At 34.1% G+C, this 22166-nt stretch overlaps 1 protein-coding gene and 1 long non-coding RNA gene across 2 annotated transcripts; both read left to right on the plus strand.

The window, feature by feature from the left end:
* The first annotated feature begins 5833 nt into the window (after nucleotides 1-5833).
* Nucleotides 5834-8383, plus strand: LOC145165675 (beta-fructofuranosidase, insoluble isoenzyme CWINV3-like). The gene is made up of 7 exons (XM_079084469.1): nucleotides 5834-6097; nucleotides 6241-6249; nucleotides 6352-7211; nucleotides 7300-7458; nucleotides 7545-7783; nucleotides 7867-7957; nucleotides 8048-8383. Exons 1-7 carry the CDS (start codon nucleotides 5992-5994, stop codon nucleotides 8276-8278), a joined length of 1695 nt encoding a protein of 564 aa, XP_078940595.1. The 5' UTR covers nucleotides 5834-5991; the 3' UTR covers nucleotides 8279-8383.
* An 11530-nt stretch (nucleotides 8384-19913) lies between these two features.
* LOC145165676 (uncharacterized) lies at nucleotides 19914-21441 on the plus strand. Its single transcript, XR_013740178.1, has 2 exons — nucleotides 19914-20211; nucleotides 21114-21441. It is a non-coding gene; the product is annotated as an uncharacterized LOC145165676 (long non-coding RNA).
* Nucleotides 21442-22166: the final 725 nt, after the last annotated feature.

Consider the following 22166-nt stretch of genomic DNA (forward strand, 5'->3'; position numbering starts at 1 on the left):
TATTTGTTTTTGGTATTGTTATTATGTTTTTTTTATTATTATTTGGATTGATCTTGAACTTTTGAACATCAAAATTTATGTTGTGGTTATGTTTTCTTAATGTTTGAAATATATATATATATATATATATATATATATATATATATATATATATATATATATATGGGAAAAGTGAATATACATTACAACCCCACCTAAGCTTAGGTACTAAACCTTATTAAAATACAGTGTTTTACTATATAAAGATCGTGGTTAGGGGATTCACGATTAACACTTGAAGATGTAGATTCAAGATGGACGCAATAGTTTTGATGTGGATGGACAACTATATATATATATATATATATATATATATATATATATATATATATATATATATATATATATATATATATATATATATATATATATATATATATATATATATGGCTAGGTTATAATGTGGATGGACAATTATTGTGCGGACGTGTGGACAATGCTATTCTATGAGAATTACTAACAGAATAGGTTGTTTAGTAATTTGATTACGTTCAATCTTATACAACTATCGTCATTTTTAATGCATTCTCGCTAATTCTTATTCATTTTTGTTACTACACATCGTTTTTCCCTCATTTTCATTCTTACAGAATACGACTCAATAAACATTCTGACAACATTATGACAGAATGAGAATAATAATAAAAAGTCTATAATAACCTTATTGACGATTTAATTAGTGAGAATGTGTGAGCATGACAATAGTTCTGTAAGATTGAACGTATTTATATTATTAAACAACATATTTTCTTTGTCATTCTCGCAGAATAGCACTGTCCACACGTCCGCATAATAGATGACAATCCACATTTGAACCTAGCTCTCTCTCTTTCTCTCTCTCTCTCTCTCTCTCTCTCTATATATATATATATATATATATATATATATATATATATATTTATTACCTTATAAAGCATATTTAGTCAAATGCTGAATTTTAGTCGTACAAACCTTATTGCGATATGTACAACGAATTTATGCATTGAAATCTTATCTGGTCAACAAAAATAGATAAGTCAAGGCTAAAAACGAATCATTCAATATGAAGACTAATTCAAATCGCTATATTCTTAATTTTTTGCTTAAAATTTGGGAGACTCATTCAAATCCATTTTCCTCTATAAGATCCACTGTAGCACCACCTGATTTTTTTCGGTATTTAAATATGTTGATTTTGTGTAAAAAAAAATTGTTTTAGATTGTATCTGTGCCACCGCCATCAATTAAGCATTAAAATTTCTCAAATCAAGAGGTATCTCCTTGTTTGTCTATACAATATTGAACCTGATAAATTTCACCTTTTTGTGGGTGATTTCTATTTAATGTGTTTTTCTGTTTATTTGTATTTGGTCTGTTTGAGAATCTAAGGTTAATTAACAAATTTATATGTGGTTCTTCCTTTTTCAAAGATTCTTCCGAATAGTCTTCTTTTTGTTGAAGATAAATCCGATGTTCATCGTTTTCTTTAAGACTTGCATATCCGACCATTAGTGACCGATCGAGGTTTTCTTTTTAATGAATTTCTTTTTTGGTTATATTGTTGAATTTATTTTTTCAGATCAGATCTGGACCACTAGCCAACAATGAACCCCAAACAACAAGTCAAATAAGATGTATACCAGGTTTGTGTTTCCTTTTTCTTTTCTTCCATATTAGTTTTCTTGAGTTTTTCTAACTATATGTTTCTGTAACTATTTATGTGAGAAATAGTATTGGTTGTGTGTTTGACATTGGTTGTCATTAAAAGGCATAAGAAACAGGGCATGTGTGTATTCCTTAAAAATATTTGATTTAGGTTTTTGTTATTCAAGAAAAACAGCCATTGTACAATATAATTAGTGCTAAACTTGGTTTTTTTTGTGTAAATACATGAGAACTGTAAGATATCAGAAGTTATTGGTTGCTGATGTGTTTGAAATACAAAGAGGAGTTGCTGAGTTTTCTTATTTTTAAGGAGAAACTGATTGATTAATTTAGGAACTCAAGCAAAAGAGTCAGGTCTGATGCAGTTTTAAAAAAAATGTTTTTGGGTTAATGTTTTTGTGTTATTGTTTATTAACTTAATTGAGGTCTGATGTTGAAGGTCTGATTTTACTGTTTTTTTTTTTGATGTGCATCCCATGGAGTATTTTGTTACCAAATGAACAGATATCAGGTATGATGCCACTTCTTGATATGCTTAAGTGCTACTGTTGATGTTAAAAAAATTATGGAGTAATGACCATTATGCCCTTGGATGTCATTTAAAAATTTATTGATGTTCTGCTTGTTGTTTTAGATTTACATAGTTAAAGACTCAAAGTAACTAACAAATAATGATCATAGGCTAGTTTATGTCATCCTTGCTTCACAACCATCTTTCATACAAAATTTCCTTTAGGTATCGAAAAATTTCATATTTTTTAGATTGCAAAAACCCTAATTTATTCGGTCTACTAATTTATTAATGAAAAGTCTTTTTTTTTGGGTCTTAGTTTCGAAACAAGTAATTTAAATGCGTGACAATAAAATTTTTGTATGAAATATGATTTTTTTTAATTTTTTTTATTTAGTTTGTATACTGACTTCTATTTAATTTTGTGTTTTATTGGCAGAAGACGCCACCAAAACTCAACTTAAAATAGCAACTAACTTTGGACTTTGGAGATTTCTTGGGATTAAGGTACGAATGATTGATAATGTCTTAACTCTCGTCATGGTACATTCATTTTAGTAATCCTATTATACATGTGATATCTCCTTGAAATTTTGGGTGTCGTATATGATGAAAGGCTTATTGGTTGATATGTTGCATTAAGGTTGATCACAACCCAATCCAAGTTCTCAATGTTGATTATAATTCAAATTGGTGTGGGCTTAATTTATGGTTGAAGTTGATGATCATAATTGTTATACGAAGGTTTAGTGATTATATATTTTTTGCTTAAAATTTTGAAGTGTAAAATGACAATATAAGTTGTCTAATAATGTTAATCATGTGGTTCTTTTAGAGTTGTAATAAGTTTCATACATACGGTCATTAATAGAATCATAAATGGTATGATAAGTTTTTTTATATATTTTTTGTTTAATAGGTCAATTATCTTTTAATGTTCATTGATAAAATAATTTATTCCAGATGAAAACAAATTATTATTTTTAAAGTGTGTATTAAGATATTATTCAATACTTCAACGAATTGATGTGGTATATTCATATCATACTATATGAACAGTAAGAATTAGTAGTCTTATTGAGACTAGAACTCATAGGGAATCAAATCGATTTATGGATGGAATCAGGTATGCAGTATTTACAGACAAAAGTATTCAGTTATTGGGTAAAAATCAATATACTTCTAATGTCGAATCAGGATCAACTAGGACAGAAATAAAGCATTGGGTCGAACTCTTCTTTGGTGTCAAGGTAATCGCGATGAATAGTCATCGACTTCGGGGAAAGGCTAGAAGAATGAGACCCATTATGGGACAGACAATGCATTACACATTACGCTTCAACGGAGGGTGAGTCAGGGCCTAAGATCAGGCCGAAAGGCGTAGTTGAAGGATAACAGGTGAATATTCCTGTACTACCCCTTGTTGGTCCCGAGGGACGGAGGAGGCTAGGTTAGCCGAAAGATGGTTATCGGTTCAAGGACGTAAGGTGACCCTGCTTTTTCAGGGTAAGAAGGGGTAGAGAAAATGCCTCGAGCCAATGTTCGAGTACCAGGCGCTACGACGCTGAAGTAACCGATGCCATACTCCCAGGAAAAGCATTACTTAAAAGATTATCAACAAACAAAAAATATTAAATTAAATTATTAAAAATAAAAGTTATAAAGCTCACTACCTTATCGAAACAACACAATGATACAAATCCTTAACCCCCCCCCCCACCCACACACACACACACACACACACACAGAGACACACACACACACATACACATACATACATACATACATGCATAAATACTTACATACATAAATACATACATACATACATAAATATATACATACATACATACATACATACATACATACACAGACACACACATAACCTCAAAACACGGTTAGTGATTTCGGTTGTGCGATTTGTTGTTTCCAACACAAAATGACAAGAATAAATAAGATCTGAACACAAAACGAACTACTTTTTAGCCAAATTCTACGATAATCACAAAAATGAAAAAAAAAATAACTAAGATCTCATCACAAAAGCATCATTTTTTGATTATTTATCATACAATAATTATAAACTTTGTAAATCCATAGCAATTAACCCCTTTTTTTTTATCTTTACACACCATCCCTGAAATATTTTCCAAATTATATGAGTTATATGCAAACATTTTAATATCTTTACTTCTAATTTGGTAAATAAAATATCTCCATGGTCTCCGGTAACTCGTTCAATCATCATATTTCTACCCGGTGATTAGCGCGGGTAAATGGCTAGTATATATATATATATATATATATATATATATATATATATATATATATATATATATATATATATATATATATATATATATATATATATATACACACTACTTATAAAGCATTTAAACAAAGATCTTAAATACAAGTTACCATGCTCAAGATACAACCACGTGAAAATTGAAAAAATGAGTTGGTCACTCCCATATTTGTATCACACATATTGTCATCGTGTATTTGACACAAATTACTCTTAAAGATGCGTAGACCGTTCATCTCATGTTAAATCCAATGGTCCGTCATGCTTTTTCCTTAAAAGACTAAAAAAGATAGTGCAAAGACTAAAAAAAGCTATCTGTCATCCTCCCCCCTCGTCGTTCATAATTTGAATTCGTCTCTAATCTCTCTAAAAACCCGAGATGGATTTTCATCACCATTGGTTGCCGTTACCGCCGTCCTCCGCCAACCTCTCTGGCAACGAAACCCACTATAAAAATTTATGGTCCCTTCTCTCCTTTTACTTACCTAAATATTTGGTGTTACGAGACTTACAAATAACACCCCCATGTTCCATCACTTATACTTATTTCAGTTATATTTAATTTTTCTTTCGTTTTAGTGTTATGTTTTGACACTTAATTCCTTTTTAATTAAGTAATTTCCACATAAAGCCCTTTTCATAATTAGGATATAAATCGAGTCCCCTTCATACCTTCTTATTTCATCTTTTGGCGTTTGTTTATTAGCTTTTATCATCTTTAGTTTTTAAACGTCTAACCCAAAATTATAAATTTTACATTATATGCCCAAAAAAAATTTTGTAGTAGTGTACAAAGTACAAAACCCAACCCGATAAACTCAAACTTCCGTTGAGGACCCACAATAAAACTAAAAAGCCTAAAACGAAAAGTCAACTTCTCCCAGAGGCCCAAAAAAATGAAAAACTCAACTTCTCCCCAAATTTCGAACGTGGGGAGGGGGATTCGAAGGGGTCGATTTCGCAGTTGGTGATCCTCAATGTTAAACAGACAAAACCGCATGGTTAAATTACAAATACACGTTTTGTAGTGGCTTCACATTTCGCAGAAGGCTCACTATATAAAGCGGTTATTTTAGTTTTCTTTTGTAAATTAAAACATAAATAAATAAATTAGTAAAAGAAAATAACATGTAGATAACAAAATGTTAACTATTTTTTCCACAAATAACTGTTTTACTCGATAAATTAGCTTGATCTTGATATATTGTCGTCTTATAAAACAAGAACAAGATTTTTATATTGGACCTTCTTGAGTATTGTTGAGGCTTATATGTCACGTCAATCTTTTATAAAAGAATATATTGTTAAAATCATGTTTATGTTAGAAAAAATTTGAATTATTGTAAACCTAACCGTGTTATTACAAAAGAAAAGGAATTATATATTAAAATGTTAGACCAGAAGAGGGAATAACAGTCTTCCGATCTGCGTTTGGTGGTGTTGAAAAGCGCCACTTTGTTGCTGATATCTTTTCTGGTGCTTGACTTGAATCATGTCTAATCCCAGCAGTACGCCGGCGGAATCTCCTCTTGCTGCCGCGTCGGGGCAGCCTTATCGGACGGCATTTCACTTCCAGCCTCCGCAAAACTGGATGAACGGTGAGCTTTTCTTTTTACATTTCACTTCTTCTTCTTCTTCTTCTTCTTCAGCTTTAACTTTCTTTCTATACATGTTCTAATATCGCAACGGTTTCCTTGATCTGTGACGACGAACATGAAATCTGACTGATTCATTGATGCAGATCCTAATGGTACGAAATCTTCAACACCTACTTTTCGATTTATTAATTTTTCATTTTGTTTATTTTGTTGTGAACTAATTAAAAAGAGGATTATTTTAAATTCTAAAACAGGACAAATGTGGTACAATGGAGTATACCACTTCTTTTATCAACACAACCCTTTCGGCCCATTCTTCAACATACGAATGCATTGGGGGCATTCTGTATCACAAGACTTGATAAACTGGATCCATCTGGACTCAGCCTTCACTCCAATCGACCCCTTCGACATCAATGGCTGCTGGTCTGGCTCCGCCACCATCCTCCCCGGAAACAAACCTATTATGCTATACACCGGAATCGACTCTGAAAACCGCCAAGTCCAGAATTTGGCCGTCCCAAAGGACTTATCCGATCCATATCTCAAAGAATGGGTGAAGCACGGCGGTAATCCAGTCATAAACCTGCCGGAAGGGATTCAACCGGATGACTTCAGAGATCCGACCACCACTTGGCTCCAAGAAGATGGGAAATGGAGATTACTTGTCGGAAGTCAGAAAGATAAGACGGGAATCGCTTTTCTTTACCACTCCGACGATCTTGTTAATTGGAGTAAACATGATTCCCCACTTCATCAAGTTCCAGGAACTGGAATATGGGAATGCCCTGATTTCTTTCCGGTGTGGGTTGATAGCATGAATGGGGTCGATACATCTGTCATGAACCCTAGTAACGAATTAAAGCATGTGCTGAAGGTGGGATTACAAGATCAGTTTAAAGACTACTACGTGATTGGGAATTACAGTCCTGAGAAAGAACACTATGTTCCTGAAGACGAATTAACACTCAGCAGTTTAAGGCGTGATTACGGGAGGTACTACGCTTCCAAATCGTTCTTCGATCCTGTGAAAAAACGAAGGATAATTATGGGTTGGGTGCACGAGACTGATTCTGAAGCTGATGCTATCGCTAAAGGATGGGCTGGAGTTCAAGTAATCAAAGATTCAATAATTTCACTTATTATTTTTATCTTATCTCCTTAATTATATATAAGATCATTAACTCACGTATCACATGCAGTCATTTCCGAGGAGTATTTGGCTCGACAAAAACCAGAAGCAGCTCCTACAATGGCCTATCGAGGAAATCGAGATGTTACATGAAAACAAAGTTAGTTTTCAAAACAAAAAGCTTGAAGGTGGTTCGTTACATGAAATTCAGGGTATCACTGCTTCTCAGGTAAGCTGTAACTTGTAAGCCATCAATTCTTGATAAATCTAGTTTAATAATCCATTTCAGCTAATAATTGGTTAATTATTTGAAAGGCTGATGTGAAGATCTCGTTCAAATTAAGTAATTTAGAAGAAGTCGAAGAACTGGACCCGAGTTGGGATGATCCACAGCTTATCTGCACCGAAAGTGATGCATCAAAGAAAGGCAAATTCGGACCATTTGGGCTTTTAGCTTTGGCTTCCAACGACTTGACCGAACAAACTGCAATCTTCTTTAGGGTTTTCCAAAAGAACGGACGATACGTGGTGGTAATGTGCAGTGATCAAAGCAGGTAGGTTTTCTACGATTGATTCAAGTATCTCTAACTTATTCAAATACTAAAGATATAACATGTCGAAAACTTACAAATCCAAGGTCTTCTACAAAGAACGGAATTGATAAAACGTCGTATGGAGCATTTGTGGACATAGATCCTCAACAAGATGAAATTTTACTCAGAACCTTGGTTCGTAAATCTACTTCTTTTGTTTTTGTTACATATATATTTTTCTATTGTGAGCTGTAATGTAGTTTGTTTGATCTTGGATTTGTACAGATAGATCACTCAATCGTTGAGAGCTTTGGGGGAGGAGGAAAGACTTGTATAACAGCTAGGGTTTACCCGACATTGGCCATTGGAGGCGATGCCCGGCTGTTTGCCTTCAACCACGGAACAGAAAGTGTAGTGATCTCTGAGTTGAGTGCATGGAGTTTGAAGAAAGCTCGATTCAACAAAGAAAAACCTTCAGGTGTAGAGATCGATAATATGACAATGATGCATACATAAGGGATCGTAACTACGGAGACCGACTTAATTTGTAAAACTATGCGATCTATTCGTAAAAATGGTTTTGTAACAACATTTAAATAAAAAAGGGATATCTGTTTAGAATTCTAGTTTGATCAACGGAAGTAATTTGCAAGAGTAAGTGATATGAAGTGAAATAATTAACAATGGAGAAAAACCATAAGGTGTAGAGATCGATAATATGACATATGACAATGATTCATACATGAAGGGATTGTATCCGCGAAGACCGACTCAATTTGTAAAATTATGCAATCTATTCTTAAAAACAAATAAGGGTAAATTACACTTATCGTTTCTAGTGCATGTACAAAACGTACGTTTGGTCTCTATTTTCAAAAATTAAGGGGGTGTTTGCGATTACTTTTCAAGATCAAAAGTCCTTTTTGTAAAAGGACTTTTAATAAAATGACTTTTTGTGAAAGAAGCTCTTTAAAAAGTGTTAGGATTAATAAAAGAACTTTTGTGTTAACTTTTACATGTAAACTCAAAAAAAGTCAAAAAAAGTCATGTTTTTATGACTTTTTAAAAGCCTTTATTTTGCTCTATGCAAAAGTTATTTTCAAAATGACTTTTCTATTACACAAAAATCTTTTGTTTATTTTTTGACTTTTTAGAAAGGTTAGAAACCAAAAGTAATTCTAAAAGTAACCCCAAACACCCTCTGACTCAGACCGTCCATCGTTTGTTTAAAACGTGTACCCTTCATCATTCCTTAGTTTAAATTTGCATGTTGCATCTTTTATCAGACTTAAAATGACGATATTACCCTTCTTATATTATTTTTAATTTAACTATAATTTATTTTATATTTAAAAAATAGAAAAATAAATTCCAACTCCATCCCACACACCCTTCCATTATCTCATATTTTCATTATTCAGCTCACAAAAAATCACCAACACCATCACTACCTTTCCACCATCGGAGCACCGTCATCACCGGAGAACCGCCCGTCACCATCGCCGGAGCACCACTCACAACAATTACCGGAACATCACTCACCACCATTTTCATTGTTCAGAACCACACACACACACACACACACACACACACACTCTCTCTCTCTCTCTCTCTCTCTCTCTCTCTCTCTCTCTCCTCCTTTTCCTTCGTCTCTGATCGGATACCCGTTCTCACTGTCGGGTAGGGTTTTGGGAAGGGTTTCAAACGACTATAATCTGACGGAAACGACAAAGAGGAGGGTTTCAAACGACCACAATCGCAATGTCATTCTGATTTGTTCTCTTTCTCTGGCGAAACCATCACCAATTTCGGAATCTGGTGCTCGTCTTCTTCACATATGTGTCGTTATCGAGCTTCATTGGCTAGGGTTTTAAGATCGACGAAGAAGTCATCGACAGTTGGAGGTGGTTGATGGCCAAAGGCTTTCTAAGCAATCGATTCAATGCATCTTCTAACAATTTGCAAGTTTTGGGGTTTGACTTTTGTTTGATAATTAGAGGTGTCGTGTCACACCCCGAAACTGGAATGGCGGAATCGTTCCGGGGTGGAGGACGTCATGTTTAGCATCACAACCAATGAATAATAGGAATCATAGCAACACAACCAATACAGTGGATACATATATAAGTAAAATGTTTACATCAGTTTGAAACTTGTTTTAAATACATCAAAAGTATGTAAAATATAAAAACATGACTCTTATTGCTCCGGCTCCTCTAAATCCAAGAAGTACCTGTCTACTGATTTCCTAAGAATACAAACAGTTTGAAAGAATATCAGCATAAAGCTGGTGAGTTCATAAGCATTTAGTTTTGGTGGAAGAATGTTCTTTGAATCCTTTTGAAAAGTGTTCCTCAAGAAAATCCTATATTTTCTTATGAAAAGCGTGTTTGAAAACTCATTCCTTCCATAACCTCCCAGATTCATACAAGATATGTACAATCCAAGGTGTCGTGGAATGAATATGAATATTCGTTGGTTACTTGTTAAACAATCCGTTTATGAAAAGCCGAGTTATCCCGGGAAAATTTTATATTTTCCCTAAAAGTTGATGGTTGGTTATCCGTTCTAAACTGAGGTGTACAAGTATCTACCATACTTATATCGACAAACGTAGTTTTCTTTTAAAAACCCTGGTTACTCCCAGTGAGGTATATTAGCCTTATTACATAAATAAAACTAATAAAAAGAAAACGTGATGAACTAAATCCTGAAGGTACTGTTAATACCCTCCGGTAATCAATCGGTTATTACTTTGAGGTTAGTTCGCTTGATTCATTATTACAAAAATAAATCTCTGCTATCTACATTGTGAGTTTCATGACCATAACTGACTGGATATGGCCCGCAACGGGGCCGATATCCTTTATGACTTTGTCACCCGTAGACCTGCCGGTCCGACTGTAGCTAGCAGCAAGGTGCGGGATTGTCAGTCCCTTATAGATCTATACACAACAGTCACGCTCTCCGTACAAGAGATTCTGGTCACAAGTGCTAGTCCTACACTCTGATTCTGTGGGAGTGTTACCAAGGACGTGTCTCTAACTTAGTCTAACAAATTTACAAGTAATAATATAGAAAATCCTTTTGTGATTAACATGAATCCTTTATAAAATGATATATTTTACTTCATGATTCATAAGTTCATTGCTCTAGTTTTGAAAACTGTTTCTACGAGTTGATTTCTTAATCGTTTGGTAAAACTGTTTTCCGTGTTAAAAGTATACTGAAAATATAATTATCTTAAACAAAGTAATATACTTTGAGCACAAGTTTCCTTGTACTTTTGCTTGTATTCCCCCCTGAAAACATGAAAAACTCGGAGAAAGCGTAGGGGTATGAACTCACCTCGGGCGATTTGAATGAAGGATCGATACGGAATGCGGGATGTTCAAGTGAATCCTTGAACACGATTTGATCCTAATTAACATGTAATGACACATAAAGGAGTCAAATGAATGTATTTCCCAACTAGATGTGATGGGGAACCACTCTAGGGACTTGGAACTACCTGCACTAAGTGTTAGGACCTTAAAGGATTGCATGAGGGAGGTGTATGGCCACCTTAAAGGTGTGTGCGGTCGTACACTCATGATGAGAGGTGCCTTGGTGGTTTTTTCAAGGTCCATACTTGCATCCATGAAGTGTTCTAGGTCTATACTCAATTGTAGTGCAAGTTAAGGGTCCTAGAAGTGGGTTTGCGGCCCTAGGATGAGTGTGTGGTCGCACACGGGAGTGTGCTGCCGCACACAAGGAGTGTGCTACCGCACAAGGGTGTGTGCGACCGAAAACAGGTGTGTGCGGTCGTACACCCTACATGATGATGTCCAAAATGCCAATTCTAAGGTGTAGCAAAGCTAGGGTCATATCCAACTCGAATATGGAAGTCAAACTCTCACTTTGGAGGGCATTTTAAGAGTGTGCGGCCACCTTATGAGGGTGTGCGGCCGCACTCACTTCCAAACACGAAGAACATGACGAAAATTGCACACTTAAGGCTTAGATAGAGTGGTCTTTTATGGATATCAAGTTAGAGGATGAATTACTCACGTTCTTGAAGCTTTGGAGGGTTTGTGGTTGAAGAAGCTTGAGAGGAAAGGTGTTGTGTGCTGCCAAGGTGTTAAAGGAATGAAAGGAAGGGGGTCTACCCTTTATATAAGGGTGGGTGTGCTGCCTAGAAGTGAGTGTGCGGCCAAAAGGTGAGTATGCGGCCGCACACCCATGTGTACGGCCGTACACTCCCCCTAAGGGTGTGTATGGCCCGGTTTTGTCACCCTACGACTTGCTGACTCTTTCCTAACCTCAACCTTGGCTATATACTCAAACTTAGAACGCTTAAATGGACCCTTAAACAGTACAAGAAGTCAACAGAACAAGTTTAACATTGATTGAATTGACTAAATGTACAAGATAGAAGTTCCGGGTTGTCACATGTTGGCAGTGATAGGTGGACCTACCAGAGTTTAGAAAGGGGATCTTTAGAGATGGAGAGAGCAGTGGTTGGTGGCTAGAGGTGATTGGCAGTATAAGGTGGTGTTGGCCGTTTGGTTCAGGGATGTAGGTCGAGGAAGGAGGTGAGAACAAGGGAGAAGGGAAGTGACGTAAGGAGGGGTTGGGATATTTGGTTTATTTTTTTGTTAATTTAAAATTGATAAAGAAACAGTCATTTCATGTCAATAGGGACTAAGCGTGCAAGAAAAAACAAACACATGGACGGTCATGTCAATAGGGACTAAGCGTGCAAGAAAAAACAAACACATGGACGGTCTGGGTTAATTTTTGAAAATAAAGACTAAACGTGGGTTTTGGCACATATGTGAGGGGCAAATGGTGTAATTTACCCTTTAAATAAAAAAGGTGTGTTTGTTTGTTTAGAGTTCTAGTTTGAACAAGGGAAGTAATTTGCAAGAGTGAGTGAATATCAAGTGAAATAATTAACAATGGAGAGGTAATCAACGTTGAGATTTTGTCACAAGAACAACTAGCTCGTTTATCATCAAAAATTATAGTGTAATACTTCTTTGGTTAATCTAATTTGGCTATAGCAATTTAAAAGCTTGAATCACCTACATCCTTCTTACATAGTATGATACTTAGAAAAGCTCTTAACGAACCTTAATCAAAATCATGAATGAAATAAGCATTTGGTTCATATAAGTTGACTAGCATTATGATTCAAGAACCATTAAGTCCAACGAGAATCAAAAGCTTATATTTCTATTTGGAGAATACAAACCTAAGATTTAAAAATAAATGCAAACATCTATCAAAACCATTTGTTACTAAATGTTTTGATAATATTTTACGTAATCAAGAAAACAAATAACTAATATTACTCAAGCATTTAAATTCATGAATAAAAACACAATAGTAACTTGAAAATTCAAATAGAAGTTGCATTCATAGATATAAGCTAGAAGATTAAAAAACTTTAATGCAAAACTAGTTGTTCATAGATTATACCTAAAATTGACTAATAAAAATTTAGTTGCTCATGACTAAAGCAAGAAAATAGTAAACTGTACCAACATTCATTGCCAAATATAAATGCAAGAAAATATGTTTAAAAACCCTAGAAAACGGCCTCTAAAATGCTCCATGAATTCTCCCTCTATAGTTTGGTTGAGATTGGAAGAAGAAAACAAACACTATCCCGAAAAAAGACAAACAGGCCCATGAGTATCATGTGTATAAGAATGATTAATTTGAGAGCACTAATTAAAAGATTGAGAAGTGTGTACAAAATTTTGAATATCATACTATATATAGAAGGCTAATTTGAAAACACTAATTAAAAGATTAAGAATGTGTAAACAAATCTAAGTCATACAATGAATATGATCCAATAAAGGCTAAGAGTAGTTATCATATTTAATTATTTATCAATTAAAGATAAATTAGTAGTTATGTATTTTAATTAAATTATAACAAATTAAAATTGGATCATAACTCCAAAAACCTATTTATAATGATTGATAGTTGCCTAAGAAAAAAAATTAATCGATTTTTTTAATAATGGAAGTTAATAATAATTTTTATCAATTTTCTTTCAGAAAAAAAAAGATAACTTTTTTTTCTTTGACTAATCAAGAGTGGATCCATAACCCATATATTGTCTATTTTGAGGTAATTGATCCTTTGTGATTTTGAACGAAGATGTATGTTGATCAATATGTGAAAGTACAATGACTTTTCATAACCTTCCAACACCCATTTTGATATCGATTTTTGTTTGCACTCCATAAATTCGGGCTAATTTTCCTTATTTTTGGAGTAAAGCCACTTCTGATTTTAATTCAAAAGGGACAATTTTTTTCTTGAAGATTGATGTCATAAGAGACTAAAACTTGTGTGTTGGAGTTGCAACAAATCCATTCGTATGAAATATGATTCTCGTTTGAGGAAGAACAAGAATGGACCATACACTCACAACATAACGAGTCTACGGAAATGAGTCTTTTTGACCTTGTTACTCGTCAACAATCACTAACGCCGCAAGAGTTAACCAAAAGTTAGAAATGATCTACTATGCCTGAATACAAGTTTGCCAAAGGGTGGAATGAATATGTCGGCATAACAAGGTCCTACTTGACTAAGGCAGCCAAGCAAATGAAAAATGGGCTGATGAGAAGAGACGACCAAGATAGTTCATAATATGAGACGAGGTGATGGTAAAGCTCCCACAAAGGATTTTAAAATCTACCCGACAAGTACATAAAGGCTTAACTTGAATATAAAAGGGATCATACAAAGTTTTTTATTAGGTCGGGACACGATCGTACAAACTAGAGTTACCATCCCACTTTAAGATCCACCATGTATTGCATGTAATTCTTCTCAAACTATATAATCGAGACGAGGAGAACTCGTCAGCAAGTGAATCATATTATGCCCGGTCGCAAATGTTGTCTCCTATGATAAGGAGGGGGATGAAATTTTGGTCGATAGAGTGATTCGTAAACAAGTATCACCTAATTGAACAAAATATTATGTTCGATGGAAGGAATTTCTAGATAATGAATCCAGCTAAGAAAATAAGCAAGACTTGTCGCAGTTTCGTGATAAGATTGAAGCCCACTTGTCTAAGACTTGACGAGGATGTCAAGGAATGTTGGTTATTTTAGTGTTATCAACATGTTTTAATATAGTTATTATTAATATCGAGACAGATTAAGCTTTGTTTACTCACCTAGACTGGAGGTGTGGGGTGTACACTCGAAGTGATAAATGTAAACTTAGGAAAATAGGGGTCTGAGTGCAGCACTCCTGGGTACAGTGTTCCAAGAGGCAGTGCCCCTTGCAGGGTCCAAGGGGCAGAGCCCTTGGTGGTGGTTCCTATAACCATCATTCAACAAACTATTTTTTGTGCCAATTTGGTACACTTTAACCACCTTCTTCCTAGTATAAAAGGAATATGAATATTCTAGAAAATGGTTAACATTTTTGTTACCCAAAATTGATTATGAGCATCTATTTGTCTCACAAAAAATGCAAAATAGCAAGGTACTTGTTTGTGTTTCGAATTTGGAAGTAGCCGGAATTCCATATTGTTATTCTCGGATTTCCCAAATCAAATTTCGTAATACCCTAGGCTATAGGGTCGAAATCACTGATTTTGGAAAGTGTTGCAATCACGATCCTTGAATTATCCAAGTTAATATTGATATTCTTAGACCCAAAATCTAATAAGGAATTAGGTGGGGGAGGGTGTCACTAACCGAGATTCTAGAATTTTTCAAACCGATCAAGAAGACACTAGATCATACAAGAGCAACCTGGAAGACCCTGAAACATCCTAGAGTTCTTTAGGACACCATATCATAGTTTAAAATATTATAGAACCTTGTAAATATATAAAGATTATATAGGAATCATAACACAGTTTGGGTCTAGAACCTACCGTCGAGGAGGTGTAAGAACCCTATAAATATGAGTAGTGTCGTTTGTAGCAAACCATAGAGAAGTTTTCTTATGAAGAAGTTAGTTCTATAATACAAACTTTCTTTCATACTTTGTAGTCTTCTATATTACGTCTCTTGCTTTCTAGATTCGTTAGGGTTGAAATCAAGTATAAAACAACAAAGATTGTAGGAGGGAGATGGGTTTTTCACAAAACAAAGAGTATTTATTAAGCTTCAACCGAATTTACATCAGATTATACATCATATATATATATACTTTTTTGTGTAATTGTCGAGTGGCAGATATAACAATTAGCACATTTCCTAACAATCACAACGTTTCCGAACCATCACAATGTTTAGAGTAACAGTTTACCATAAAATCTATTAAATATTACTTAATTAATACATACTTGATCAAATTAACCTTGTCTAACTTATACTTTTCAATACACCTCCTTAAGTTAGACAAGATTTCAGATTGATATGGAGAGTTTCATCCATAACCATACACTCCACAACTTCTAATTTATCAACGATAACATCATCAGAAATAAATTCCAAAATCTTTTCATCGGAGATGTTAACATAATCACTCTTTATCCGTAAAATCTTCATTATCATCAATCCTCGTTGTATCACCAAACATTGTCTTCAACAACTTGAAAACTGCAAACTTCAATCACACAAAGATCTTTTTACTTGGTCACATACACCACAGTGAATAAGCTTGTCTATTTTTTGACTTTGAAGCGCCATGTTACGGCCACTTCCCCATCACTATTTATTTAAGTGATCATTCTTGGATGAAAACCATGTGGATCAATGCTATCTTTCTTCAAATTGGATGTTCTTAAAATAATTTGCATCTTCTTCTTATTTTGTCCATTGGTTTAATGAGAGAATCAAGCTTTGACCATTCTTAATTCTTAAAACAAACATCATTTCTATGTTTGACGTTGTAGTGCACAAGTCCATTTTATATGTTCTTTTAATCCCCTCCATGTGACAACACCCTCTCTTTGATGATAATAATGATAACCCATACTTTTTTCATATTTTCCTTTTTGAATTTAATGTTACAAAATCTATGCCTCCTATTGAGAATTAAGCCACTCCTACAGTCATACCATTCTTTACAAGAAAAATCATGTAGCCTTAACATATACAGTAAGGAATTTTCATGGACTACTGAATATTTTCATAGACTATTGAATGCCACCAACCTTACAAAAAATGTCTTGTTTGATGGTATTATCCATATCGGTTCTGACAACTTATCTCCACATAAATCATCGAATGGGTCATGGTTGAAGGAAAGCATGTAACAATGAACATAATACAATCATGTTTTTACAAGACATATCATGTCGTGTTGTCTTCTTCCATTTCGTCCCTTCTTTTCACTTCTTCCCAAAAGTTTCTTTTTCATTATTCTTTTAGATATCTTTGTCGTTCACCAGAAACTTACGGAAAAAGCACATGGATACAGTGTAACCACTAACGAGTCTCTGCTCATTTCTTTATTTTATACTACGTTTTATACTTGATTATTCTAATCTTGAATTAGATCTGATACCACTTTTCTAGAATCAAGTATAAAAAAATGATTTTTAAACAACTCCCTCTATGAATCGTAGTTCAATCGATCCAAGTCAATGAGAAGAGGCGCATAGGATTTTATATTTGTGATTCTGTACACCGTATATGTAGGGGTCGACATTCGAGAAAGATAATTAAGAAGATATAGGAGATGATCGAAGAAGAATATGGCAATGGGAAGGACGAAGATAGTTGAAAGAAAGAATATTAGAAGGATCGACTATAGTTTTTGGAATTAGGATGATACCATGTTAATTCAATATTTTCCCATAACCCATTAATTGCATTACACCACTAATATATAAAATACAAGGTAAATGGGAAATGGGCTAGATAATAGAGGGATAAATACATTAGGTAACACCATAAAAAAAGCCAAGTAAACAGATACAACATAAAAAATGATACACTAAATGATCGGATAACAAATACCATGATGCTTCCACCTTGCTAGGATCTTTTGCATATTTGTCAAAGGTGTATTTAATCAATGCTACTTCATGCTTAGATCCCCTTAAAGAATTTTAACCCAACGACTTGGGAAGCCATCATGGAGGCACATAGAGTGGCAACGTTTCATTACCAAAAGTATCTACAACCAAAGTCAATGATGCTTTCTTGGACCACAACTCGGTATAACTAGAGATATCTAAGTGAAGTTGATTGCAGTGCCAAGTTAATGGAGTTGTCTATTTTTGATTTTATTAAACACAAACATAAGGTAAGGATTGATTTAATTGCAATTTGTTGTCTCCCCATGTTAATTTTGCTTACTTTTCAAATGAACTTCCCCTTGCAAGTTGTCAAGCTAACTATCATAGCAACTTAAAACATTTTCCTTCGCAAGTTTGGACACAACCCTTACCCAGTCCCTACCAATTCATTTATCAAGAAGGTATGTATTATGTAAGATTTTTAAATATGCAAGGTTTATAGTTTTGACCATATTTATTTAAAACGTTTTGTATTTTGTAGGCATTTACTCCTATAAAATGTATTGTTCTTTTTGTTGTGGAAGCCAAAATTAGGTGTCACACAGCCGATAGCGAGAAGAACAACAGTGATCCTAATGTAATTGGCTCAGAAAGGCGGTAAAAAGAATGACACTGATCCTAATGTAATTGGCTTACAAAGACGGTGAAGGGCTTATACAAATAACACGTGTGCAACTCCAATTTCAAACTTGGCCTAAAAAGACCAACCGTAAAGACAAGACAGAAAAGAGACGGAATTGAACATAAAGAAATAATAATGAGATCAATTATGTCAAAACCTTAGGAACTTTACTGTTCTCCTTAAGACTTCCTTTAATATATATATATATATATATATATATATATATATATATATATATATATATATATATATGACAAATCCCTTTAAAAAATTACATTATTTTTTTTTATTAAATCACAATTTTATCTTCTTAAAATAACTGTGAAAGTTTGTAACTTATTTGGGTTTAAAAAGCTATTATTCTTTTTTAATTTTTGTTTTTTGGTAAATTAATGTTTGTTATTTGTGTACATGCCAAGGAAAGAAAAAATATGTTGTGATCTCTTATAAGTAATCAATATAAACATTAATTAAGATTACATTTTTAAGTGTTGTCTTCCTTGTAGGACAATTCATGTGTAATTCTAAACATCAGGGGTATGCATGTCAGTAAGTCCTTTGCTAGATATCTTGTTGCATGATTTCTTTTTGTTGCTTTCCTAGATTGGAATGTTTTAGTCCTTGTAGGACAATCCCATGTGTAATTCCAAACAACATCGGTATGCACCTCCTTGTTAGCCATCTTCTTGCATAATGTCTTTTTGTTGCCTAGATTTGTAAACATCTCTCTTTACCAATATCAAGAACAAAATGAAAGTCGTTTGTCAGTCTTTCCGAATGTGAAGCCAAAAGAATCATGTCCAAATCATATTATGACATAGAACTAAATACATCACGGGAATTAAATTCCAATAAATCAATAGTAGCCATGAAACGTTTTCTGTCCATTTAATATTCGCCAATTCATTCACCCATACTACTTAGGAATTTATAGTTCAAAAGTAAAAAATTAGCATGCGAGAAAATTAAATTAAAACTAAAATAAACTTTGTAATCTAAAAACTGATAGCACAACAAAAAAAAAGGATTTGTAAATTGAGAACATGCCAAGCCAGAATCGAACACCAAACCTTCTTTTTAAGAAAAATGACATGAAAGCTAATCAATGGTAGGCCAAAGCTCATTATTATTTAGAAAACCCGGATAGCTCATTATTCACGTCTTGCTAATTGTTATAGATACTAATGTCTTTATTTTATTTTTTTTAATAAAATTAAAAGGTTTGACAACGATAATATATAGATTGAAATTTGAAGTATGGATAGATTCAAGTAGTTTGATTGGTGAAATTATTATATTGACAAAATTGTAAAAATGTCCGTATGATTTGTATTTTTTTAGGAAATCAGTCAAAGCCTTTCAAAATTTGAAGAAATAATCATTTTCAGCTAATCTGATTGTGGATTTAGTCCTTTAAAACTTGAAATGTCCATTTTACCCTTTTAATTTATTTTTCCCATTATTTTTAATTATTTTACCATTTTTGTTAATAAAAAACTAAAAATAAATCCCCCTCACACCCCTACCCCATGTATTCTTCTTTCCCTTTCCTACGTCTACCTCTTCCCCCTCCCTCTCCGGCTCTCCCCACACCAATCCATTCCATCACATGTTTGTCGCCAAGATCTCCAGAGACACCACCGCATGTCACCACCACCATCCCCGCCTATAGATGAACAACTCCAACCGACTCCTACTCCTCCCCAGGTCAAACCCATCCCATATCTCTCTCTACGTCTCCACTTGAAATCTGATTGTAGGTTGAAGATGGTATTGGTGATGGTGACATGATGATGGCAACGAAGATGATGAAGGCGGCTCAAGATGAAGGTTGGTCCTCATTTAATTATTGTGCCTTTGTGCCTTAAAACAGTTCTGGTCCTTGACTCAAATCGATTTCCAATCTAGATGCTTAATTTCTACAAATCGTGTGGTGTGTGTCGATTTTTAGAGCTTTTGTCATGGATTTGTTTGGTGTGTGTACAGATGTGTGTTCATCACTCACCAACAACAACACTAATTTGTATCATTAAGACTACCCCAGTTATGAGCATATCACCAAAGCTCACCATAAAATGTTATTAAAAAAATAAAATAAAAAAGCAACAATTTCGTGTGAGCGGCTCCTTACCACGACCTACCTCACCACTTTTGTTTCTTTCTTTTTCTAATTATTCTTTCTATTTCTTTTCTTTACAAAGAATTTATTTTATTAAAAAGGAAGATTAATATTTATTGAAAAATAAATAAAATACATAATAAAAAAGCATAAAATAAATTTCTCTCCAGCACAAGACCAATATTGATATATTTTTATGTTTTTTTTAAATAAAAAATTTGGATTAAGTTGGGTTGCTAATGTGTAAAAAATTGGATTTAATTGGATTGTGTAGGTGGAAGAAAGAAAAATTATTTTTTTATTAGACATTTGGGTTGAGTTTTTAATGGGGATAGCCTAACATCTCCGTAAATCCATCTTCTCATAAAAACGCCTCTTCAATTGCAGAATGAAGCACACTTGGCTCATTGTTAATTGAATCTTATGCATATGTTTAGGTTTTATTTAGAGCTAAGGATGTGGTATGATTGTAATTTGGTTTTCAATTTCTTGATTAAATCATTAATTAATCCATGGAATATTATAGATTTATGGGTTTAATGTTTGGTAATTGAATCTCCAGTCTTTGTACTGACAGATTTTTGGTTTTTGAATATTCATTATATGGTTTTAGATCATGTGTTTGTCAGAGAACAACGGTGATCGCCAGAGAGTTGGGCATCTAGGCGGTGGCTGATTCTTGAAGGGAAATGGGAGTTGACTAGGGGTTTAAAAGGGAGAGTTGGGGGATTTATTTTTATTTTTTCATTAACAAAAATGGTAAATAATTAAAAATAGACAAAATTGCAAAAATGATCTCTGTGGTATGCATTTTTTTAGGGGGTTTTAGTCCAAACACCGATTTTTTTTGTATTAGTGGTCCTTTTAAGCTAGTTTCGTTGCGTTTTTGGTCCCTCTGAATAATGAAATGACTGTAATACCATTGAGGTATTTATTTTCCATTTTTCTTTCATTGTTTTTTAAATCTAATACTAATTTATTCATTTTAATAATTAAAAAAATAAAAAGGGTCTCTCTCTCTCTCTCTCTCTCTCTCTCACGTTCATAACTCATGAACACACAATCAAGACACTCCATTTTTTAGGTTTGTTTTACAAAATAAACACCTACACTCATGAATCTAAAATCGTTTCGGCACTGAAAAACCCATAAATTGAATATGAAATCATTGTTCTTCAAACCATTTCTGAAAACAAAACAAAACCCTAGAAATCAAGGGTGGGAGGTAGCCGAAGGTTGATGGAGTTTGATTGCAGTGGAGGTAGTGATGATGAGGATGGGGTTACAGATAGATCTGAGCATATCTGTGATAGAGAAGAGGCGATGGGGGTCACTGGCGGTCCGATAATGGTGACGGCGACGATCTAGAATAGGTGGTGGCAGAAATCGTTTTTCATAGACGAGTTTTTCAAAAATCATTTCAGAGACGATGGATTGAGCATCTTTCAAAGACGATTTCAGAGATGAGGGAGAGGTATTGACCGCTGCTTGTTGCTGTCGGAGTTCAAACTCAGAGGGGCTTAAACCCACTCCCACCGGCGCTTAGACTCCTTCTCCCTTTCTTGATGTTTTTTATTGTCTTCTCTCCACTCCTCTCGTATCTTTCTCGTCTTCCAGGTCCAAATCAACGACCCTGTTCGATGTCGTAATCTCGTTCTTCATCTTC

This window comes from Lactuca virosa, chromosome 3 (assembly GCF_052849685.1).
Source record: "Lactuca virosa cultivar CGN04683 chromosome 3, Lactuca_virosa_CGN04683_v6, whole genome shotgun sequence".
Lineage (NCBI taxonomy): Eukaryota > Viridiplantae > Streptophyta > Magnoliopsida > Asterales > Asteraceae > Lactuca > Lactuca virosa.